The 26263-nt window shown below is 39.9% G+C and overlaps 1 protein-coding gene across 1 annotated transcript in view; it reads right to left on the bottom strand.

The window, feature by feature from the left end:
• Positions 1-10343: 10343 nt before the first annotated feature.
• MAP3K9 (mitogen-activated protein kinase kinase kinase 9) overlaps positions 10344-26263 on the bottom strand; it is a 48140-nt gene continuing 32220 nt past the window's right edge. The window contains exons 4-11 of the mRNA XM_058807235.1: positions 23334-23482; positions 19768-19943; positions 17481-17721; positions 16291-16413; positions 15390-15543; positions 12643-12755; positions 11168-11983; positions 10344-10825 (exon numbers count right to left, since the gene is read on the bottom strand). Of these exons, the coding sequence (XP_058663218.1) occupies positions 10344-10825; positions 11168-11983; positions 12643-12755; positions 15390-15543; positions 16291-16413; positions 17481-17721; positions 19768-19943; positions 23334-23482 (2254 nt within the window). The remainder of the gene's footprint in view (positions 10826-11167; positions 11984-12642; positions 12756-15389; positions 15544-16290; positions 16414-17480; positions 17722-19767; positions 19944-23333; positions 23483-26263) is intronic.

Below are 26263 nucleotides of genomic sequence, written 5' to 3'. Positions count from 1 at the left end.
CAAGAACTCAAGGCCTGAAGACAATCGCTTTTATAACAGTTTTATTCAAGTCTGTGTGCTCTAGTGTTGAGACAAGGCCTAGATCAGCATTACACTGTAATACAATAATTTTAGCCATTGAACCAAGCCTGCTTGGCATCCTTGGTTTACAATTTACAGTACATCCAAAAAAAGAGCAAAGAGAAAAGAAATCCCAAAACATCAACAACTTCCATTAGCTCTTTGCTTCACTTAAATATTGTTCTATAACATAAAATAATTTAATACAAAAAGAACTGTAATCCAAATACACATAATACATTGACACAGAACAGAGGAAAGATACAGTAGATTATGCACGAGAGTATTCAGTTGATGTGTTACCTACAGTGAAACAAACTGGACATTAATATAATTTAACTATTTAAGCCCAAGAGGGTCAGAGGCAACAAGTCCAGGTCACAAATAAAGCTTTTTAAAAATGCAATCTTCTTTTCCTCTAAGCTTACTGCTTTACAGAAGTTAAAGGAAGGCTCCAACAAATCACTTAATTTGACAACATTTCATCACACAAACAAGAAAAACTTGGTGGCCTCTGTCGTTTTACTCAATTCTGGGGTACACTGTCATTTGGTAATGTAACCGCTTCATTGCAGGTTCTTCGGGCAAAACATACCTTCAGGTGCTACTTCCATAGCAACAGACTTTTGAACACCATAAACAGAAGAGAAGACATACAGAGGTCTCCAAAACCAGACTGAAATACTCAAGATGTAAGATGAATCCCAGTCCTACAGAGTCTGGAGTTCCTTATGAAGTACCCAACAGCCTCTACACAGTGATTTCAGCACAAGCAGGAACTATTCCATATCTCAAAGGATCAGACATGGGGGCATGATCTTACACTACAGAAATCTACTCACCTGGTTATTCAGACTCACAACACTGTACCTAGGAAAGTCAGGTCACCAATTTTTGCATCTGGCTTGAAATAGAAGCAGGAGCAGATTCACAATTAATAAGGCAAAAGAAAGAAGTAGCTTATAAAAAGAAGGAGGAAATACATTCTCTGGCTGAGAAATTCTTGGACTTTCAAAGCCACAGAAAAGACATTGTTAAAAGCACAGGTATTTTCCCTGATTTTTCCACCACTGTTGCCTGCTCACTCCATATAAGCCTCTCAACTTAAGTCAGGCAAAATATCTCAGATATTTCAAGCTTGTCCTGAATTTATGACAAAGAAATCAAATATAGCAGCACAGTGTGCTGTGCCAACAGCTGATAGACAAGAATCCTAGAACTCTAGTAAAAGTGGCGGATGTTGATCACCGCTGAGGCTTGTCAGGTCTGTCCACCAGCCTGGAGGGATGCATTTGCAAAATGAGAAGAAACACTTGAGAACAGGCCTCAGGTTAAACTGCCATTTGCACACACAGCCTCTAGTCACCACTTACTGCCCCTTTACAGCTAGCAATCTGCTAATGCAGAAGTTCTTTACCCCGTGTCAGAAAACATTCTCAAAGCTTACCCTGGTTATGGTTAGAAGTAGCAGTCAAATAGGCATGGCATGTGAAGCCATGGAAAGGCCACAAGAGTCAGCAACCGAACAGCATTTACCCAGGGGCTTGTTGAGGAACTTGTTCCTCAGGTTAATTGACCTCTTACTCTGACAATCAAGGTAAGAACCTGGTCCTTCACCATCAGTTTCTACACAAAAATCCCCCAATTCAGATTAAAAGAGCTTTGCTCAGCTGGGGTCTTGTGCATTTTGACCCACAAATACATTCCACTGATTTCAGTGATATTTAAGTATGTGATGAAGAGCTTTCTGAATTGAGGCTTCTTCCCTTTTAACTTGAAAGTTAATTACCCTAAATACAAACTTTTATTACTAGCTGCTCTTGGGTTTATGCAGTATCTTCTTATAACTGCCAAACATGATGGGCACTGGTGCCCATGGACTTTATGTGAATCTAGGTAAATTCTGCAGTTCAAACCAAACCATCCCCCAGAGAGATCTATGTTGCAAAAGAATGGATCCTACTCTCTGCCAAGAGCACTGGCCAAATTCAACCAGTTCAGCTGGCAAACACTCCTGAATATCCTTCCTTTTTAACCTATTATTTTTTCCTGTGGCTATATTCTTTACAGTCTGGATATTATAGTTGTCAAGATAACCTTGAAAATAGAGCAATGGCAGAACTGATGGAGTAACAACTGCTTGAGATGCAGTGTGAAAAGTCAGATCAGAGATATTAGCTGCTCTGCTCAGATACAAATGCTAACCCTGTTGACATTGTTAAGAGCTGCTCACTAAAGCATGCAAGACAGAAGAACAAGCCTACTATGAGTATCTGGGCAGTAAGTTGAGGGTGACAACTGATTCTGTGACATTGACTGAGCCTGGGAGAAAACAAATTACCCCAGATGAGAAGTGGCCACATTCACAAATTCCAGCAGAATTCAAGGAAGAAGCTTTGTTCACCTCCAGATATAGTCAGACTCAAGGAGCTCAGTATGCAACTGAGCTATGCCAAACAGTAATCAGAGGCCAGGTTTGTTGGTTTGTTCTGCAACTTAACTGCTGCTAGAGACATTCTTATTAATGAAGCTTGGAACAACACCAGCATGTCCTGCTGCACCATTATAACCTCTCCAGCTAAAATCACAAGACACAAAAGATCAGGACATGGCTAGAGCCATGTTTCTTCTCTCTCAGACCTATATGCCTCTCCAAGAGGAGAAGGCCAGTTTTATCCACCCTCAACATCTGTTCTTGAAAAAATGCTGAATTGAAACAATCAAGGTAGAATGGGAGACAGTGTTAATCAGTCTGAAATAACATATATAAAATTAATTATTCTTGTCTTAATGTTGAGGTTTTAGCCATACTGAACACAAAGTAGATTCTCAGTAGCTATCCTGGCAACTTAAAGTTTGAGCATTGACAAGGTCTGATAGATGTATTTCTGATTAATTAAGGCCCTCCCCCCTGCCACCCTCCATGCTTATTTTACAAATTGCTTATTTTAAGCAAATACTACTTTGGCATTGCTCCTGCAGATTTGTTCTAAGCCCCCTTTTCCTAGCTGTGCATCCATCTGACCCATCAACAACAGACCTAACAGTAGCCCACTTCAAGCTGGGTTAATAAATCCACCATACTGCACACTAACAATGTGTCATAGTCCCTTAATATTAGTTCTGTTGGGCTGCCTGCACATTATTAGCATTCAGATACAGTAAGGACTGCCTTAGGAGCTGATACACTAGGAAAACAATACTGCAAATACAAGAAAACAATCAGGATCGTGCACAGCTCCACTTTAGGAGCACATTAAATTACTAAAAAAAAAAAAAAAAAAACAAACTTCTTTGAAAAAAGAGACTATCACTTCTAAAAGCAGTAGTGACCAATATGAAATCTCCACCTTTTTGACTCTGGAAAATCAACTCTTCCACAAGTTAGAAACTACCAAGAAAATGCCCCACTTTGTCCTTTATTGTTTATTTTGGAGACATAAATAAAGTATAAAGCAAGTATAATCTTAATAGCTGGTTTTACTTTTGCATCAGGAATTTGCATGTCAAAGAGCCAAATACAAGTTTGCCTCTGCCTTCCCATCTTCTTGCAACCTTAAATACTTAGAGCAATTCTTCCCAAAACTTAGACTTTCTGCCCATTCTATCTCTACAGATGAGGTAGTTCAGGGTAAAACAAAACAAACCAACCACAAACTGGGTAAGCTGGATGGGGCTTTGAGTAACCTGGAAAGCGTCCCTGTCCATAGCAGGGGGACTGCAACTACATGACATTTAAGGTGCCTTCCAACCCAAATAATTCTATCAAATTAAGTAACTGTACATTCCTCAAATTCTTCTTTAGGATCCAACATAACTATGATGCCGACAGTTTACCAGGCAGCTAGAATTCCTCTGTCCTCTGACTTACGTTAAGAAGATAATTTCACTGTGTTATTTCCTGCCAACCTCCACTTCCACTCCCCTCAGTTGTATCATATGCTTGTAGCATGGAAATCTTTTAGGTCAAAGCACATCTGAAATGTGTATGATTTTCTGCCTCACACGTGTTACTATGGCAACAAGAATAAATAACCAACAAAGATGGGATGGGGCCAAAACCCCAGTGGAGAAATAGGGAGAGGCAGTGATAGTACATGGCTCAACACAGGAGGGTAAATGGGATGACACAAAAGGTTTCTAATGATGGTATTTGGCCTGAAAGTACTGAAAGCTACAACTAGGAGGTCACTCCAAAAAACCAACCCAGGCCCCAGTGAGGAGATATGTGAGATGGAAGGCACCTTGGCATACAAGGATGCACGTAACACATATATATAATTGAGAGACTTAAAAACCAAACCCAAAATAAACAATTTCCCCAAACAGAAAACTAACAAAGAAAACCACAGAGCTCGAGAAGCCATTTTCAGTAGGAAAATTATGTTCCTGATTAGAAAAAGGAAGATTTTTCACTATGTACAAAAGGAGCTAAAATGTATTTCTCTAAATGTTCTCAAAATAGCCAAAATGTTGAGGAAGTGCTGAAGAACTTCCAGTTACAAAAAATGGGAGGTCCTTGTTAGAAAGGAACAATAATAATTCCAGTATCTACATCAGATCCACTACCCAGTCACCAGTGGCAAGCTATTTGTTAATCAAGCACACACTTCCTAGCCTGGGAGTGACTACTTCCAACATAAAAAAAAAGTTTACGTAGGTAATTTCAGAAGCTGTGTTCATCTCTGACCAGTGGCAAAACTGTTTAAAAAAAGCCAAGCATGGGAAAAACCAAAAGCAAATGCACATTTTAACTGCAGCATGACTTTCTACTAATGCATTCAATAGACGGAGCACCAGAATAAGCCACAGATTCATGTCCATAATGCCTAATGAAACTGTGAAAGTGAGATTAACAACAATAAGTACTTCTTAAGACTATATTGATTGTTAAACACCAAAAAAAGACACAAAAACATTTAAACCAAAACCTGGATTGAAAATAAGAGGGGAAAAAAAAGCAGATTTGGTTAAAGATCCTTTCTGTCCAGCTAGCTACCATATTAGCTGGCTGTGCAAACCACTGTATTCTACTATCAAAATAGTAAAATTAAGAAAAAACATAAGAAGGCATTTTTCCCTATAGATACCTTAATTATATCATCAACCAAAGATTCATGAAGTCTGAATGTTATGCTCTTTAACAGTGTATTTTAGTTGTTGTATTTGCTGTATTTATTACTTGTGTGCAAATATGTTTTAACACATGTCTATCCCCTCACTTTTAATGTCCAGTTTTACCCAAATTGTAGTCATAAATAAGTTCTAAACATGGAAGCTAAGAAACTGTTGTTCAGTGACAGGTTTAGGATCACAAATATTTTCAAATGTAAATGTCCTTTTTCATACCAAAAAAAAAAGAGTCGAAAATAACTTAAATCACACTGCAAGATATAACCCTTCTTATTCATAGCGTTGGTAAGAGTTCTTGAGAGTATCTCCAAAGTGCATGTAAAAGGTTAGAAAGCAAGAAGTACATTTTCCAAGGAGAAACATTTCAAAAAACCAAAAAGAAACAAACCTATTTACATTAGCTTAAAATTACTTGTAAAAATAACAGGCTATCACTGAATTTTGGGATGTAGGAGAAGGTTTGATTCCATACATCCAATGAGACTCCAGGTCCCATATTCATCCCACAGGGATGAATTAGGTTTCAAATAAAAATTAATCTCAAGATAGAAAGGCGACTCAAGGTCGGAGGCTTCCTACATGTTTTATTGAACAAAACACTCCAAAGGCAAAGACCTTTCTTTACTTGACCATTACTGCCTCACCTTCAACAAGATGAGAGGTATCCAGTTTTGTGAGTTATTGAAGTTACATCTCTATGCAGTATTGTCCACAATGTCTCAAGATAACAGCATGCTATGAAGAGGAAGGCAACTACTCCCATTCCTAGAGGTACAGAAAAATATTTCATCATAAAACCATGCCAAACCAGAACAGGTCTTTCCCCATCAATAACAAAAATTCACTTTAAAAATACTCATTTTGTTAGAAAACTACTACAAAAAGAGTATTTTCACCAAGGTTCCCTGTCCCATACTGAATATCAACACATTGCAGTAATAACTGGAGGGAAAATATGTATAAAAAGGTACATTTGCACCTCTAAAACTCATTGAGAGGAGATTAAGACATACTTGCTGGTAAAACAGACCTCTGTGCAGTCTTGTAAGAAGCAACACTATTAGAAAAGAATCCGTAACTATTTATTCACCTTAGTTTTGACACAAAAGCTTTTTTCTCTCTACTTGTCCCATACTCAATTTCTATGAAACCAGTAGAAATTCATCCAAAAAACTGTCCTTTTTTGCAGTGGTTGCTATGTCTGTGCCTTCCTCCCAGTATCCATATTATATTCCAATTACAGGAAAACTAAACAGGCTACAAGAATAGCATACTTTGAAGGCCTGACAAACCTCTTTCTATTTAATTTCCTAAATCAGCACATCAATTACATAAATTAGTGATACACACTGCCAGCTGACTAAACAAAAATACAAATATATTTCTAAACCACAAATATTTCTCTCAGCTACAATCTCATTATTACTATCAGTTAAAAAACTGCCACTTCCTCTTTGTAAGGCTTGTATTCAAACATATTTTTCTCCATTCTTTTGTCATGGTTTTAGACTGCTCAGTGACTTTCATGCTTTCTTTTTTTCATTTTCTCAGACAAAACAAAAATGCAACTTATTCAGACATTCAGGAAACAACACATTTGTTATAATTTTTTTAAAGTAAGATTTTCACCATCTTCCTCAAGAATACTACTATAAAGGTAGGCCAATGACCAATATTCTGAGATTTTTGTTTCCCTGACAAATGGAACTACTAGCAACCAGTAGGAAAAAAGATTTCTGAGCTGACGGGCTCATCCCTCTCACTGTCTAGTGGAATAGAGTCAAACCCCTGCTCTGGAGATTTGGAGCACCTCAGCTCCCACAACTGGGAAGAAAAAACCCCAACAGATTAAGAAAGCAGAGAATTCAAGCCAGGAGGGGACAGATGGATATAGAGAGAGGTTTTGACCTAGCTTAAACATGCACACAGCCTCTGGGCCTCAGGACACTGGCTGCAAAAGCTTTTGGAGTACATAAGGTAAAATACCTGACAAGTCTTGAGAGCCCCCTCTCTGCCTGCCTGAGAATACCCCACCACCTAGTGAAGTCAGCAGCCTTGTTTTCACAACTGACTCCTCTTGCCTGATACCTCAGGCTGGCCACTGGAAGACAGTTACAGGTGGATGCTCAAAGACTTGCTCAGATAACACATGCTAGAGTCAATGACGATAATTGCATCAAAGAAAGGTTAAAAAAAAGCTCAAATAAAAACCACAAAACAAACACATGGCAACCAGTATGCTTCTAACTAGTCTGTCTGGCAGCTTTGTAATAACAGTACCTAGTTTGGTAACCCTGAACTTGGATCCTTGACTCTTGTCATCCCTCCTACCAGGTTTTTTGATGTAGCAATGTCCACTTGGCATTAGGGAAGATACTCTTTGGAGCAAAGTACTTCTCAAAGTTCAGCTACATACCACCTTCACCAAGTGATTACATAAAAGGGGGAGAGGGGCAACAGATTAATTCTTCATCCTCAACTTTCTTAAGTACAAGAGGTGACTGAAAAACTTGCCTTTACATTTATCTTTCCTGGGAACTTGACAGAAACCTTAAAAGTTCATTTGGTGAAATCAACTGGCCAAATATTACAAAGTTTAGCAGGCTGAGTTTTATCAGTTATATAGTGTGACCTAGAAAGGTGTCCTCCCATTTCATGCAAGTAAATGGATTTGAAAGATCTCTGTTCAAATGGAGCTATTCCAGGGGATGCCTTTGCAGAGCAGATGATACTCTCCATGACATTTATAATGATACCTTTTGGATAGAAAACATAACATTTCAGAACAGCTGATCCAGTTTTGTTCCAGATGTTTTAAAATTATAAGGAAGACTATGAAAACTAAATTATTTTCATGTCCTTCTTTCAAATCCCTCTGACATAGCCTCTTACTGAGATTGCAATAAGGTTGATTTATAGCACAATCAAAATTAGTAAACTTTTGGATGAGTTTTGCCTTTTTGCTAGTGTCTGGGTCACAAACTGAGTTTTCAGAAATGGAAAGCAAAAGGATGCTTAAGAAATCAATAATGCCAAAGGTCTAAATTTAACAAAATAATCAGAAATGTTTTCTTTACGTATCTGAATCCCATCTTGCCTTATTATAATACCTTGTCTGAACAGTCAACAGTCTTTCCAGCTTCAACATCTAGTGTAGCACCATTAAGGCTAGCTCTGGAGCATTTAATAGGCAGCAGAAAGTAATCCTGCCATTAAGCATTTTCCATGGAATGTGATAAACAAGAAATATGTGACCTTTCAAAACAAAACATACTGTAATTCTGAGAAAAAAAAAGGTGCTCTTGACTAATGGGACCATGCTGGTTTCAGTCCTCTCACAGAACTAAAAAGCCTTACATACAGTTCTTCCTCAAACATGCTGGTTTTTAAAATCAGTTTACAAACATCTAAACACACAAGTTCACTGTGCTGACAGCTGCAGGAAGTATTCGGCTCTCCTGCCTTCACAGCAGGACTGGACTGCCCCAACAGGCTGAGCACTGCACTGGCAGCGCTGTCAAATGACTTCTTTGCAACCAAATATCAGCGGATTAGCAAAACAAGCACAGATCTGTACAAAACCAGTGAACAGACATGCTGCACCCTGCAATAAAGCAGACTACCCTATTACACTCACATAAAGGCCACATCCCTTATATATAATGCCAAATTTGGGGAAGATTGAAGCTCTCATTACAGCCAGTAAGACATACCTGCAGTGGCACAGACACACTTGAAGTTTTTGTACAGAAAACTCTGAGCACAGGCACACCCTATCTGTGTGACTTCCTCCTTCCAGACAGGGGTCTGTTCTTGCTCCAGATCTAGGAGTGGTTTACATATTTCAACAAGAATAAAGGTCTACATATCTATAGTGCCCTTCACTCGAAGATCTCAAAGGACTTTATACCTATTATATATGTCCCAACCCCTCCCCTTGTGAGGTAGGTATTATTCCTATTATTTACAGATGGGGAAATTCAGGCACAGAGGTTACATTATTTGCCCAGGGTCACACAGTGAAGTCAGTGACAAAATAAAACAGAATCCAGATGTTCTGATTCCTGTTTGCACAATCCAACTACTAACAAGCCTCATTTTCAAAACAGCCTTAAACAAGTACCAGTGTGCATAAGAACAGTCTTGGGTTTCATTGGTCACTCCTGAAAGGTGTAAGAAAGGAGAAAAAAATAGAAAGAAAAATATTTGGAAACACATAATTTACTTCCTTCTGCAAGCCAACACATCTTAAAAGAAAGTTTCTGCTAACTCCCCTTCCAAAGCTGAGTCAACTTGACTATGAGCCTGAGAAACAGGGAAGGAAGAAAAGAGACTGATGGAACGAAAGTCTGGAAAAAAAAACAAACCTAAGCTAAACAGCTATACTATAAGCCTTCATCTTGAAAGCACAGGGTCATAAAATAAATAGGGCTGAGAGGGACCTCAGGAGTTCACTGAAGTTCATCCAACCTACCCTGAAGCCAGGATCAACTACACCTACTTGTTTCTAACAGTCTGGTTCACCTGCTCTCAAAGACCTCCACCAGTGGAGACGCCATGCCCTTCCCCTGCCATCTGTTCCACCTTACACTATCACATGAGCAAAAGAGGACAAACAAGTCTTAAGATAGCTACTTCTGCTACTTCAGTGGGGGTATGATGATTCCCAGCCTTGTCTAATGATCTGAATGTATTTCAGAGAAGGTAGTCTCCAGATATTTATTTGTTTCTGTTCTGGATTCCTTGGGAAAACATCAAACACTGATGTCTGCTGTAGTGTAATATTTGACTATTATTTGAAAATACTGATTAATACCAGGATACCAAGATACTTACTGCCAGGTGCCAAATCCTACAAGGTCAGTAACAAAAGACTTTGATATGATAATTTTAGCTCATTGCAGATTCAAACTGCAATAAGAGGGCAGGGAAGACTACAGGAAAACCCCACAGCAAAAGTCAGCAGCTCAGAGTTGCCAAGTTTCACCCAAATGCAGACAAAAATCAGGCAGCTGACAACACATCTTCAGCCGAGGCAGCACCATATCATCTCTGTAGCATCCCTCCATCTCATCTGTTTTCAAAGTGCATTCTCAGTGCAAAAAGTAGGATTGAATTTAGAGGGGCTCACTGCCCCCAGTGGTTTCATATTAAGACCAGAATTCTTGCTTGAGTTCATATGCTGCAGCTTTGTGTGTGTTAAGTTCACTTCTGCATAGCGGAATGGTGCTGTCCTGGCTCTGCCCCTCAGCATCCATGTCCAACAGTGTCCGCTCCTCTGCAGGAGGACCCACCTGGAAAGGAAGCAGTGCAGGCAGTCCAGGTCTCTCTTCTACAGTGCTGCTGCTACTAGCAAAACAAGAGTCCAGATTGCTTGGAGTATCAGTACTTGAACTGTTGGCAGAAGACTCACCCTTGGCATTGCTGGGTGACACAAACCACCAGGGATCGAGCCGCTGCCGACTGGCTGCAGGACGCGGCCGGGGTAGGAACTCCAGTGTCTTGGGTCTTTCCAGTGTGGGATCCTGCTGTGCATTCCATCGTCTCGGGGTTGGAGGAAAAACAAGGTTGGGGTCTGGCAGGCGAGGGACCTCACTGGGATCTCTGCTTGGACTAGGTGTTTTTAATACACCTATCCAAAACAGACAATGTAAGAGAAGAGGGAAAAACATGTTAGCTGTCACTGCTAAGTGGTCCCTACAAATCTTAGTTTATTGTATATACAGTGGAAAAACATATTCAAAGCAGAAAGTCTTCATTCAGAATCTACAAACACTGTATCTTTAAGATTATGGCAATCTGAAGATGCTGGAACCAAAACCATCGCCGCATTATTCTGTTAGCTACTTGTGTAAAAACAGCCTGCACAAGCAATTCTTGTGGGCTGGTCATCTCAACAAATGCATAAGCAACAAGTAATTATACTGCTTCTTTTTTACTCTGAAGAGGAAAAGGAAGATGGCTGAAAACCTACCTGCTCCCAGTGCTCCAGTTAAACAGCTACTGGAAGGGCATCCACTGGTTGGGCACCCATTGACAACCAGTCCACCCCCTTTGATGGCTCCATCAGAAGGTGTGCGCCTGTGTCCACTTTGCTGAGTGTGGGAAGAGAGCGTCACGTGTGTGGGAGTCAGGGACTGGTTGGGGTCTTGTTTGAACCTCTCGATCTGGACATTGACCAGTGGGTTTGTAATAGCTGGCAAGGGAGCCTTGACTGTCACTGGGCTGACAGGCATCTCATAAACCACAATCTCATCACTGTCTGAGCGCAGCAAGGACCGGGTGGAATTACATTCGGAAATGGAAGACAGGGAAAGAAGGGTGAGGGATGTGGATGGCTCGCCTAGCAACAACAGGGGATCATCCTTCCTGAAGATCTTCCGGGAAGGTGGACTCGTGCTCCTGCGTGGGCGTCCAGCCCGCTGAAAAATGCTGTCACGCTTCTTCTTCTCTTCCTTGGGCACCTCTGGCTCTTCCTCAATCAGCAGCTGGCACTTCCCTGCTTCTAACAGATCAAAACCCAGGCCTGCAGCAGCCAGCACTGCTCCACAGCCAAGCAATGCAACCTCACATCGCTTGTGGTGGGAGCTGCTACGTTTGAGGCTGTTGGTGGGTGTCAGCTGTGGGGTACTGGTAGCAGAGTTTACAGGGGTGGACTCCTCATTGGCATCACTAGAAGGTCCATCCCATTCTTCATTCTTCTGAAATGGGATGCAGAGGTATGACTGATTGTGCACAGGTGAAGGGTGCACTTTGCCCTCTCCATTAAAACATTCACTGTCCTCATCATCTGGGAAGCAAATGAAAATAGACTTTGTGTCAATGTAAAATTTTCACTGGCAAACTTCATTGTCTCACAAATATACTTCAAAATAAGATTCTCCTCAGAAGATGCAACTGCTCTCCTCACAAACATCATTTATCAACTCCCAAATACAGTCTATTATTTCCAAAGAAGACAGGCTGAGAGAACTGGAAACACTACCAAAGTGAAAGAAATCAGTGAAGCATTCATCTACTTGGGATTAATTGCAGAACAGCATTTCAAAGGCAACCTATACCTCAGTAACTTCTAGAGTAAATTTATGTGTTTGTGAGTGAGAAGCAAAAGGTAGAAAAATTTTAAGGATTTCTCCTTGCAAGTGAAGGTGTAAGCATGCTGCACATGCAAACATCATTATTCAGGAAAGGAGCTGAGAGACAGCATGGAGCTAGAGGAGAATTAACAGAAGTCTGTTAGCTTGACAGAGGGAGAAGCACAAGCAGTGAGGAGAAGAAGAAGAAAATCCAGAAGGAGAAAGTGGATACTTGACAAAGAATAAAAGAAAAACAGATACCAAACAAAATTAAAACATTGCTGTAAGGTACTGGCTGAAGGTCAGGAAAGAGGTTCATTAAAATGTGAATGGAAGTGGGGATGAGAGTACCAAGTTCAGGGAATTCCTTTACCAATCTCTGCTAAGCTGGTGAATCCTGGAAAAGCAGGTGCAGTTCTCTGGATCTTCCCAAGATTTGGTGCACTGGATGACCACTGTTTGCATCCTTCCACCAGAGCTTTCAGACTGAAAACAGTAGAAGGATGTGAGAAAATGTACCATGCTCACAACTAGCTTCCATTCTTCCCTCCCCTTATATATTATCTATTGATTTACTTGGGGTATGCTTGTATGCATCTCAACTATATAGATCTGAAGTCCTCCCACAGCAAGACATTTTCTGACATCTTTAAAGCACTTGAAAAAGAAGGAAAAAAAAAAAAAAAAGGTCTGTCCCTCATTTGTTACACTGTGCCAGAATGGTTAATGAGGATGGGCTTGCAATGCAGTTGAGGACTGCACAGGATACTTCTTAGTTTAGCTCTCCACTTCACTCCAGTTTTCCCAAGGTTCAGTATTTGGGTCGGCCCTGTTTAATATCTTTACCAATGATCTGGACGAGGGGATTGAGGGCACCACCAGTCAGTTTGCAGTGACACTGAGTTGGGTGGAAATGTTTATCTGCTGGAGGGCAGGAAGCTCTGCAGAGGGATCTGGACAGGCTGCATCGATGACAAATTGAGGCCCACTGCATAAGGTACAATAAGTCTGTCACAACAACCCCACGCAATGCTACTAACCCCCGTCAGTGGGGATGAGTGGCTGGAAAGTTGCTTGGTGGAAAAGGATCTGGGGATGCTGGTCAACAGGCAGTTGAACATGAGCCAGCAGTGTGCCCAGGTAGCCAAGAAAGCCAAAGGCATCCTGGCAGGGAAGTGATTGTTTTCCTGTACTCAGTGCCAGCGAGGGCACACCTCGAATCCTGAGTTCAGTTCTGAGGCCATTGCTATAAGAAAAACACTGAGGAGCTGGAGCATGTTCAGAGAAGGGCAACAGAGCTGGGGAAGGGGAAGGTCACTCATATGAAGCACAACTGAGAGAGCTGGGGTTGTTTAACCTGCAGAAAAAGAAGCTGGGGGAGACCTTATCACTGTCTACAACTCCCTGAAAGGAGGGTCTCGCCAGGTGGGAGTCAGTCTCCTCACCCAAGTAACAAGTCATGGGACAAGAGAAATGGCCTCAAGCTGCAACAGGAGAGGTTTAGATTAAGTATTAGGAGAAATTTCGTCACTAAAAGGGTGCCCAGACATTGGAATAGGCTGCCCAGGAAAGTGGTGGAATCACCGTTCCTGGAAATGTTCAAAAGGTGTGTGGATGTGGCACTTGGGGAGATGGTTTACTGGTGAACAAAGTAGAGGCTAGGTTAATGGTTTCACTCAATTCTAAAGGTCTTTCTCAACCTTAAAAATTCAATGAAGTTTTATTGCCTTACCCTGTGTAAAATAAGAACTTTAAAAATACTAAGAAATAGCAAGAACTATCTTTTGAGTCACTAATATTTACTGCAACTCTGCTCCCTTTAAATTAAAGTCTGCAGCCTGGCATGATCTTAGCAAGGAGTGGTTCATTGTATGTTAGCCATACTGCCCTCTCAGCAAAACTCTCATGTTTCAGACACTCTGCAAAAAGCGATATCTGTCTTGAGTCTCCCTAGAAGAGACTCTGAGTACTACAGAGCATCTCAGTTGTAGAGAGAACAGGACAGTGTTATGAGCAACCACAGTTTGCATGCAACGCCATTCCAGCTGTCTGTGCCCAAAACAATCAGTACTTCAGACTGTACAGTAATGAACAGAAAATGGAAGAGGTCTACTCCCAGAATTCTAAGAACATGATTTGAAGTTAGAAGTGTTTTTTCCAGCTTCAGTGATCTCCCCCTCTTTTACATAATTAATTGTAAAGTGTGACATCTATTTTAATTCCTTAGAAAGCTATCCTATCCTTCATCTGTAGAACAGGTGAAGCTTAGGCACCAGTCAAAGAAGCTTCCTCCACACTGTCCTGCCAACATGTCTTGAGTATCTCAGAGAGAACATGTCTTAATAGATCCAGGTCTCCAGGGGGCTACAATACTGATGCACTATGCAAACATCAATTTTTCAGGCATTTCACACCTGACCACACAATAGTAAAGATAAAGATTATAATAGGCTGTCTTATTTTCCCTGCTAAAAAACACGGCAAGAGTCAAACCATCAATTTATCAGGGGGAAAACACTCAAACATTATTAAAAATTACCAAGCATTCAAATCTTTTAGAAGGCCAAAATAGCCCTATGTTTAAAGCAGTGTTCCAGCAATGGTTAATTGGAGTCCTGGTATAAATAATTCACACACACACAAAGAAAAAAAAAAGAAGCCACAGAACAATTACCTATAGAAACAGAGGTACAACTTGTATTTTTGCAAAAATCACTTTCAGGACTGATTCACTCAAAGTACATGTCTTTTTCAAAAGACTAAAGAGAAGACATTTGCTTGGCTTTACCAGATACTTTTTATATACTAGCATTTAAGACAACTACAGAAAGCTGAGCCTTAAAACACAGAGGAACTTCTACAGAGAGTTTTGCACAGCTAAGAAGTTTGACAGCTTACAAATACACCTAACAACGTAATACCAGACAGTGAAACATCAGTTCCTAGGCAAATGAACTGAATGCAATTTTGTAAGCTGCTCTGAATCTCCAACATGTCTAGCAGAGGAAAGAAGTTTGGAAGCAGAAAGGCGTTTGCAAATGGACAGACAAATATCCTGTGAGCCAGCTCACAACCACGTTTAGAACCTAGAAATGAGCCTTCCTCCAGGCCCTCTCTTACCCCTCTTCTCCTGCACCTAGCTCCTTGTGACAAAGTGAGCTTGGTCCCCAAGTGCGTCCCTTTTTCTTCTGGCCTCTCTTCTCTTCTTCCTCTCCTTCCTCCTTTGGAAGGACTGAGCTTCGTCCCCATGTTTTACTGCTTTCAGCAGGTGTCACTTCACAAGTGGAAAGAACAGTGGAGAATGGGAAGGAAAAACAGATACACAAATTAAAATAATTGGTTCCATGGCAACATAAAGAATAAAACATAGACCAGAACAGTAACAGTAACAAAAGTGATTTTCCCATAATTCTGACCATTTCTCAACACAAATCTAACAACTAAATGCCAAATTAAGCATTCCCTAATCCTTTCAAGTGTAGGTAGCCTCTCCAGCTTTATTCCATCACCAGTTTCTCTTTAGAACCACCAGTTTGAAACCAAACACACAAGTGCTGTGATATCCAATACAAACACTATACATTAGTTAACACGACTTTCATAATTTTAGGACATGCATGTCTGCCTAATTCTGTGTTATGGGAACATTATTTGCATGAAAAGTGCCCTTGTTCTTATTTCCTTAAAACAGTAACTTAATACACTACAGCAATGTTTTACAGATCTACTCTACAAATTAGTATTTTTTAAAATGAACTTGTACACCTAAGGAATCTATTTTTTTATAGAAACAGCAGTATTTCACAAACTTGAGTAAGCATGGTTTTAGTTCCAAAGGTGGTGATACTCCCTCCATCACTAAGACACTCCATTTTTCTCTCCAAATGTATACATGCAAGGCACAAGGCAAACATTTTAGGTGCTTTCTTTAACAGTCCTGTCCTAGATATGGAACCTTGGCATCTTACCACGCTGACAGACTGCACATTTCCCAAATTCAATACTACATTGAGCTCCTTACACTGTATGGCCCTGAGTCTGGGAATAATGGTAGGACTTGCAGGAGGGCTGGAGCAGCTACTGATCAAGCTTTTCCTTTTGTCCATCGTTGGAGAGGCCTGCACAGTGAATTTATGCTGAAAATCTGTTTAGCAAAAAAAAAAAAAAGGAAGAAAGACACAGTTAAAATTAATTTATGGTAAGTTTCAAAGAGTGCAACTTATGGGACCTATGTAGAAAAGCTGCGTGTAAGGCTAATTGCTATTTCCCCATTGAACACGACAAAAATTTAGAACAAAGACGTGTACTCACAGCCCCGAAAATGTATCTTAGTGTATGTGTGAAACACATACACACACAGATGTTTTGTTTAGTATCATGCTAAATTATATCCCTGTATAAATCCTTGTACCTTACCTCTCAGTTTCTTAAGCACCACCAAAAATATGTGTTTGCAGACCTAAAGAAAGGCATAGGTAACAAATGCATTTTATCTTAATTTCTCTTCTAAACAGCCAGTGTCTCCCAGAAAACAAAGAATATAGTGCAAGTCATCATCCCTGCTGTAACAATGAGCACTAGGTGATTTACAAACCCCACACTTTTGGTTTTCTGACAAATTTAAATCTCCATAAAGAATCTGCAGCAGAAAACCATCTTCACTCTTAAGAGTGACTTTGCCAAGACCTTACTAATATTTAACGTTTCTTCCAGAAGTTGCTTCCATGTTAATAGGAGTTCACATATGAACTAGCAATCTAGGAATTTAGTCTCACAGCTTTCAATATGTCAGTATTTTGGTAACTTTTAGATTCCTACACCAAAAAAATCCCGTAGATTATAGTTTCTCCTGCAGCATTATGTAAAATATTCCCCAAGCAAGAATACCCATCATCTTCTACGTACATCCTTTAAAAAACTGATTCTTTTGAGTATTTACATGTTAAACTGCAACACCACGTTTTTACAATAAGCCATATACAGCCAACAGCTAACAAACATGCTACATTTCAAATTTACTTCTGGCCTTCATATCGGAACTTTGGGCAAAGTTAGCCACAAGAGCATTAAATTTAGTTTATTGATCCCAAAGAGCCATGCTTTTCCTGAAGTACATCAAATCCTTTCTAGTGCATAAGGGTCAGCAGTAAGGAACTATCAAACCTACAGGTTGCTCCCATTTCACCTGGCACAGTCTACCACATCACCAACCTGAAGGCAAGCTGATATGATTGCCATCCTTTAACTTGAGCCGACTCCTCTTGAATTTCCCCATGCGTTTCTTGACCCGAGGCTTCTCCTGACACAGCTGGTGGATGATGATGTTGAGCTCCCTTTCCAGGATGTCAATCTCACGTTCTGCCAGCTCCTGTTCCCGCCTTCGTAGCAGCTCCTCATGGTTCTTCTGTTCAACAGCAGCACGAGTCAGCTCTTCTTCCCATGTGCGCAACTCCTGCAGGGAGATAAAGTACAAACAAAAGGCTACCTTGCCACCTGTGGCTTAAGACTAACATTACTGGTTCTGAAGGCACTGCTTCAATGGCTTGCACCCACTGGTTAAAGGCTCAGCTGAGAGCCAAAAAAAAATCCTCAAGGACTTCAATGCTTGCAATTCAAGGCCCCTCATAACAAGTATTAAAATTCAGACATAACCACTTGTTCCAGTATTAAAATTCAGATATAACCACACCTGAAATCCTGTGTCAAATTCTAGGCTCTCCAGTACAAGACAGATATGGACATACTGGACAGAGTCCAGTGAAGGGCCATGAAGGTGGAGAGAGAGAGTACCTTAAGAGACTGGAGCACCTCTCCTATGACAAAGGGCTGAGAGAGATGGGACTGTTCATCCTAGCCCAGACAAGGCTTGGGTGGGGTGAAGGGGTATCTTACCAGTGTATAAAAAAACCTGAGAGAAGGGTGAAAAAAAGATAAAGTCAGGCTCTCTTCACTGCCCAATGACAGAACAAGAGGCAACGGGCACACACTGAAACACAGGGGTCACTCTCTGAATACTTTTTTACTGCATTACTGAGCACTAGCACAGGTTACCCAGAGAGGTTGTGGAGTCTCCCTCCTTGGGGATATTCAAAAGCCATCTCGCCGCGGTCCTGGCAACGGCACATACGCCAAACCTTTCGATCTATCCCTTGCTGACAAAACGAATTAACTGAAACTGTCCTTGAAATCCCAAAATCCCACTGCGTTCCTCTCCTCCCACCACAAGGACAAAAGAACTCAGCACTTGGAATAATTCTCTCCAGATGGCCAATTCCAGTGCAGAAGGCAAAAACTGAAGAATTCAAGTTAAATATCAGATAGATAATCAGACAGATTTTAGTTTAGACGTTTTTAATAATGGCATTGTTACCTGGCTCATCACCAGGGAGATTTCAATAAAATCATTTAATATAAAATGATTTCCCCATTGCTAAAGAAGAATACAGTACCCATCCTGAGGGCAGTGTAGTTAGTGCTGTTTAGCTGTTTGTCTATTGAAGTTTCTTGTTCTCAAAAACTGTTCCAACACAGATACGCCATGGGACAACAGTAACAAGGGAATGCTTATCAGCTAATTTATTCTTCCCAAAAGCTACTAAAATAGTGAATAGAAAGGTTTTAAGTATTCTTGTAGAAGCTGACTTCTTTCCTCTGACCCAAAGTCTTCTTTTCCTTCTCTTTCTGCCTCCCAAACCCAACCTCTGAGCCCAAATCAAGACAGCTGCTTATTATGAGTTTACTTTCAGGCAAGAGACTGTCAACTTACAAATATATAATTATACTAGTGGTTTTGGTTCTGCTGCAGTTTTTCTTACCAACAACTAAAGACAGTCTCTGTAAGGACCTTAAAATAGATGCAGCAAGCTGTGCTTTCTGCAAGCATGCTTGAAGAAAACTTCAGTTTTTTCACATCTCCTCTTTGAGGCTGACACTCACCATTCCTGTTATGCCTGCTGGCATTTTTGTTTCCTGCTATTTGCCCAGATGGACTTCAGTTATAGCAGTTACTGGACCCTTCCCCTGGTAGCACTCATGTTTATTAGTTCATGCATTTTGTTTATGCTCAAAACCTTGAAAACACAAACCCAGCAGAAACAAAGCTGCAATGTTAACTAGAGTATATATATGCTGAAACTACCCTCCTACATCTCCTGTTAATAGTTTTCAGTGGGTTTCTCAATTAGGATGCTAATAGGGAAACAGTTATCAAATGCAATAAACAATCAACTCATCACAGCAATTTGCACAGATTATGATGGAAGCTCACTACAATATTAGAAAGAGTAGCAGCTGAGGATGTGGATATTTATTTTTCTCGTGATTCTACCCTTGTGTGCATCATAACCTGCCACTGATTCAGGGACTTAATACATTAACTCCAGCAAAACACAGACAAAATTAGCTCTGGGATGCACGAAACAGTGATCCCCATTTGAACTATGAAATGGGGAAATTACAATCCAGAGAGCACAAGCAGGGAGCATTACTCTCTACTTACCTTTTCTTTGGCTCTAAGCTGATCAAACATCTCTTGGATCTCTTGTTTCCAGTCTTCCTGCAGGGAGTGGAAGGAATCTTTGGGCATTTCAAAAAAACCAGACTCTTCTATGGCAGTAAGATGGTCTAGGATAGTGGCAAAGGAAGGTCGTGAGTGTGGGTCAGGGTTCCAGCAATCTAGAACAGAATAAAGACAAACAACTGTCAAGCATCTCTAAGTATGGAGGTCTGAGAGGACAGGTAGCACTTTACTGATCCCCAGTGGCTAAGAGTGGCATACACACTACCTGTGTTACCCCAGCTTTCCCACTGCCCACTTGCACTGACTACTGACAAGTATGGAATTCATGCTTTCATGCTTGTGCAATATCCAACAACACTTAAAATCTTGAACTACCTAAGTCTCTAGGTTCCATTGCAATAATATGACAAGTAAAATACAAATTTAATAATTTTACAGAAGGGTAAACCTTAAAGCATTTTCTAAAATAACAAATAATTTCCTTTAATATTTTGCTTTATGATGCATATATGTGTTCACAGAGTAGAAATACTATGCAAGGATCTTGCAAATACTTCTTTTATAATAGCTACACAGCAGAGTTAACAGCCATGCTGCAGGAGGATATCCATCAGGGCTTTTCCTGATGCCAAAATCTAATACTGAGCTGAGTCATTATGAATCTTTTCTCAGAATGGAAAACCTCTCCTGCAAAGCAAACTGGGCATAACTTGTGTGAAAACAGGAGATTCAAGTAAATAGTGATATCAAATTGTGCATTTGGAGTTCTCCTACTTTTACAGGTCCTTTCTTATTATTTGAGAGAAAATTAATCAGTCATTTTTCTTTTGCTTTTAGGAGAAACCACAGATGTAAACAAGTTTTTTTAATTTACAATCCAATGCAATTATTCAGCCAATTACAGAGATCTAAAAACACAGAACGGAAGGTAGCCATCTCACCACATCAAGCAGCTCAATGAGCAACAGTATAAAAGGTAATGTTTTACAGTGATGGGAATTGAACACAGAAAAAGAAAATAGTATGAAGTAACCCCTAATCCATTACAAACAATCCCCCAAACCATTACATCAAAACATTTAACAACACTTTTGAATAGGAAATTTGCACTCATTCAGTCTTCTCTCTTCCTTCTCCCTCATTTAAACTCCAGCAGAAAAAAAATCCCTTTCTTATTCTCATTCTATGTTGTCCTGTACCAGCACTTACACAGGTTCTTGTTCAACAGATGTCCTTATTCTCTTTAGTACTGCTAGAGGCCTGCATGCAAAATTCCAGAACAACCAAACACAAAAACTCACATTCACATACATGTATTTGTAAGGAATATAGCTTTTCTGCATGAATGGAAGTAACTAACACATGGGTCTCTCTCATCATACAGCATTGCTCCACATGGTCACTGGACTTAAGCTTTACTGCAGTGCAAGACATGAGTTATAAAAATGTTCTAAAAGTTTTCTAGACCTTGAAATCAGAAAAAAGGGAACACTGTTAAAAATATTAGGTGATGTCCTAAAAGAAGTTCATTCATCAGTTTTGTGGATTGAAGTACATCAAGGGGCAGCTGTAATTAAAAATAAAAATCACTTCACAAAACCTGTGCAACAGCCAAGGTTTGGTTCTGCAGTTCTTCCCTTTGATTTTAGCCTTACTGAGATTTTGCATTTGGGTGTTCTATTTTCAAAACTGTGGGTATCAACAGGTTCCATGCTGGAACACATTTGTACTTACGGCTTTTAATTTGCTTCTTCTATCAAAATAGAGAACTGAGGATGTTAAAGAGTGCTCAGATGATCCCCTGCTGCTGGCCAATTAGTAGCAATGGGTGTTACAGTGGGACTGTCAGTGCCATAATCCCTGTCTCTTTACCTCAGGTTTTAAGCATGGCAAAGCAAACATGACCCAAAGCAAAACAAAATGCTACAGCCAGCTAAATGCATGAATGAGTGAACAGGATAACCAGCAGGTGGCCTGTGGCTTTTATTTTCCCTGCCCTAGATCAGCCACTATTTGCACTAATGAGGAGAGTTGTAACATATAACTTTTCTGTGAAGAGCCAAAGTTCAGCTTTGTTGTCTCAGTGCAGACCACCATGGCAGTAATTCAAAAGTGAAAGCAGCATTAGAGGAAGAAGAGCTCACCCGAGATGGGAAACAGCCTATTTGAAAAACAGCTCTGTGAAGGGGCAGAAAGTGATTGGGTTCTTTTGTTCTCGTCTTCACCCTGCACACCGAGAAGCCAAGTGCTCCAAAGCCACGTGGGTGCTCCCCCTGGGCTGCTGGGTTCAGGCACTGGCCAAATGCCTCTACCTAACTTTCCCAATAGAGGGCATGATTTTTAAATCCTCACTTATACTTAAAAAATTCAGGAAAGCATGTCAAACTAAACTACATGGCAAAACACTGAGCTGGTAGTTTCACCAACTCTTTCAGACACAGTTTCTCACTTTACACTACCTTCAAGCTTTTCTACCTGTAACTCTATTGTTTACTGTCCAGTAGGATATTTCTGTTTTAGCAGAACATACATGAAATTTTTCACTTTAAATTAAATTAACTGTAGCCTGTAACCTAAAGAAAACACCAGAAAAATGCAAAAGTATTCCAAAAGCAGAAAAAAAATCCATCAGAAATATTTTCTTCAAGATTCATATTCCTTTCCTGAGGCTAGAAGCACCACCAGAGGCCACAGAGTAAGTTCTGTGTTGAGACTCATTCTTTGCTCACCAAGACTATAAACCAAGTTTGACTTCTCTTTATCTCTGTTTTCCGTTCTGCCAGATAGGTATAAAAATGTTTATTACATATAAACACCTACAAATCTTTGGGAATAGGGGCACTGACAAAAATACTGAAGGTAAGGAAGAGAGAGAGGGCAAGAGAGAGGGAGGGAGGAACAACTGAAGCTCAGGAAGCATGAAAGCAGTTTCAATGGCCAGCAGACCAGGTCACATAAATACACCCAAAAATTACCTCACACAACCCTTTTTAATAACTACAGCAGCTCTGATGACTAACTCCTGTATTTCATTCACCTCTCTGTAGCCCACCTTGGGCATGAACTACCTTCACAGACAAAGAAGAAAATCACATCATTCTGACTGAAAATATGGGCTGTTTTGGAATGTCAAAACCACATTTAAAACCTCTCCCTGAAATGTCACTAGGATAAAGTTTCATTTCAAATCAATCTGACACTATCAGCAAGATGCTTGAGCTATGAATTTTAAAACAAATTAGACTTCACACAAGATCTAATTATGTGAAGTTTTGGTGTTGGTGAGTCCTCACTACTAGAAAACAAGTTAAGAGAGAAGAGCAATAGCCCCCCTTTTCCTATAAAGCCAGTTGATAAAAAATCTTTCATTATTCTGGTAGTAGACTGACTGTCAGAGTACACTTACAGCCAGGCCTGGCTCCCACAATAACCTGCACCATTGGATAAAGCCACTGGAAAAATCTGTGCTCTTAGGTAACACCAAGAGGCCACGCTCAACAGCACTCCAAAAACAGCACAAACCACACACACCACAGCTGGCTTACCTTCCATGAGTTTGGCAAAAGGCTCAGGACATGTGGAAGGGATTGGAAGGGCAAGCTTATTCATAGCAACACCATATGCTACTGCCAGACCATCAATTCCTCGGAATGGTACTTCTCCTGTCAGCAGCTCCCAAAGCAGCACACCATAACTATTGGGAAGGAAACAAAAAAGAGAATAGGTGTTTGACTTGAACACAGCCTTTGTTAAGCAACAAGGTACCTGAACCTGGGAGTTTAGTATACTGAAGAAATTGCAGTTTGCAGGACAAGCTTATCATGAATGCCAAGCTGGTGATCTGCCCTATTCTACCTGCTTTTTTGAGTAGTTCTGAAATAAGATGACATTTTCATCTTTTAGGCAAAAATAATTTTCTCTCTGAAACTGGGAACAATCTGAAAACCATAAATCTTCTAATTTAGTTTCAAAACAGAGCCTTTCAAAACACCCAAAAATATGAAGGTTGTTTGGTGGCTGGTGATTTCAAAAATAAGTGAAAAATACTTCTTCAGAATTAAGTTGTCATCTTAAGATATTCTACAAAATACTACCTATGAAGTTACAGAAATAGTTCCAGGACTGCTCTCCCTCAAAGTATCTGATGAAAAGCATAACCTCAGAATATTTTTTCTGCTTATAGGAAATTCGAAACAGAAACTGCTTCTTCATCCTTGGTGACCTGACAGTTTTTTCTTCCATTGATCTCTTACTCTCTTCTGAACCCATTTACCATCTATTATATTCTGTGGTAGTGAACTCCACAGATTTAACGATGCATTGCCAAAAAATACTTCCATGTATGTGTTTTGAGCTCGTCACTTGGTAATTTCATCGGCTTCCCTGTAGTTCTTTCAAATACAAGAAAGAGTCAACCTATGTTCCCTATTAGCTCCTTCCATGCTGTCGATGATTTCACAGGCTCCCAATCATCATCTTTCCAGACCCCCAAATTCTAATCTAGCTAAATCCTAGTCTAGTTACTATCCTGAACAGAAACCATCTCATATCTTTCATTGACTTTAACATCTTCTGTTGGAATGAGCAAAATCACGAAGTTTTAAAGATATGAGGAGAGGCACAAATGGTATTGCTTGTTTTCTTTCTTTCCTACTAAATTTTCATTTGCCAGTTGCCTTTCTCACTCTTTATAAAATAAGCTAAATTATCCATAGTAGCTCCAATGTGTTTTTACTGAATCACAATAGTAAAATTTAGAGCCCCTAAATTGTACATATTAAATTCCCCCATGGTAATTACTTTGAATTTATTACCATTACCATCTATTTTATCATTCATTATAGTAAAACTTTTCCTCATCTCTCTGCAGAACATGAATAACTTGGTATCATCAACCATGCCAGCTAACCATGTATTGTTTTTTCAAATCACTTATGATTGTGTTGAACACAGAATTCCCCACCAATAAAACTCACAAATTCTTTTAGCAATTAAGTACTGATTAAATGAAGGGAAAAATACTTGCCCTCTTTTCCCACATCAATTTACTTTATTTAAAAGCTTATGATGCAGGATTTTGCTTAAAGTCTTTATAAATCCAAATACAGTATAAGCAACCTCACCACTTATCCACATACTCAGTATCTCCTTCAAGCATTTTCACTTTTCACAAGGTATTACATTTTCTTCTACAAAAGCTCACTCTTCCCCAGACATGCTCACATGTCCACCAGCTCCCTGCTTTTTAGTGCTGTTTCTACCATTGAGAAGAATTCAAGATCATACTTGCTAATTGTCAGGAAGCTCTTTTAAGACCTGTCACTGTGTCTGCTACCTTCCATTTCTCTGGTACTACACCAGCTCTAAGCAAGAGATTGCACAGCACAGCTACTAACTCAGCTGACTCTCATGTTCTTGTAGAAATTTTGGGTGTTGCTGTAAATCTCAGGAGTTGTTACTACTCATTTAATCAGTCAGTTTTTACACCTCTGTGAATTTTACTTCAGTAAAAGATATGTGCTCCAAGCTCGACTCCCTTAAAGAGAAATTTTCAGCTTAAAATGCCTCTGCTCTATTCTGGCAGACACAAGCCACTGAGGTTTTTTTCTGGTACAGCCTTATCTTCCTTGCACTCCCACATTTTGCCCACCTCTGGGCTGTTATGTTCTCCTGCAGGGTTCTCACCTGCGCTGCATTTGAAAGCAAGGGATTTGGGTTTATGCTGTAAGAAGACTCTCTTCAAAACCCTTTTATCTTTGTTTTATGTTCAACTTGAAAGAGCTCAAGTCAATGCATAATTTTCCTCATTTGGATACAGATTGAGATTTTAAAAAGATGCCTTTCAATAGTCTTTTCTACACTGTCTTCATTCTTTTGAAGGATTTCCCATACATTCACTCAGAGCTTTAAGTGTCCTGAAAAGACATCCACGTTGCATGTTCTGCTTTTGTTGATTTTACAAAAAATTCCCACTGCTGTCAATAATCTTGAGATTAACCACTACTGTAAAGGACTAATTTTTCTTAATTGTGCTTGCAAAGATCCAAAATCTAAACATACATATATTTGGACCATGTCATACTATACCAACTAGAAGGCCTCTTAAGCACAACTGAAGACCAAATGAAAAACTGCTTCTCTTCCAACAAGCTCCTTAAATAGCTGCTCCATGGAAGAGTTAAAATATAAAGTTAAAATAGTAAGCTTTTCTTGTTTCAAAGCTACAGTTTCCCTATCCATTAGGGAGTACAAATGGATATCACAAACTGTAGCCTTGAGATCTCCCTTCCACCCCATCACATCTTTAACATTCACTGTAACTGCTGCTACCTTAGTTAGCCATTTTTAACAGTACTTTTCCTATTTAGATAAAGGATTTTAGTAACTAAAGATCCAACCTTTGCTGCTAACACAGCTATTTTACTTTATTAAGCAGAATATATTTTTTGTTTTGCTTTTTTCTTATGCAATTCAC

This window comes from Ammospiza caudacuta, chromosome 6, assembly GCF_027887145.1.
Source record: "Ammospiza caudacuta isolate bAmmCau1 chromosome 6, bAmmCau1.pri, whole genome shotgun sequence".
Classification (NCBI taxonomy): Eukaryota; Metazoa; Chordata; class Aves; order Passeriformes; family Passerellidae; genus Ammospiza; species Ammospiza caudacuta.
Note: the sequence above shows the minus strand (reverse complement) of the source record. Positions and strands in the feature narration are given on the sequence as shown.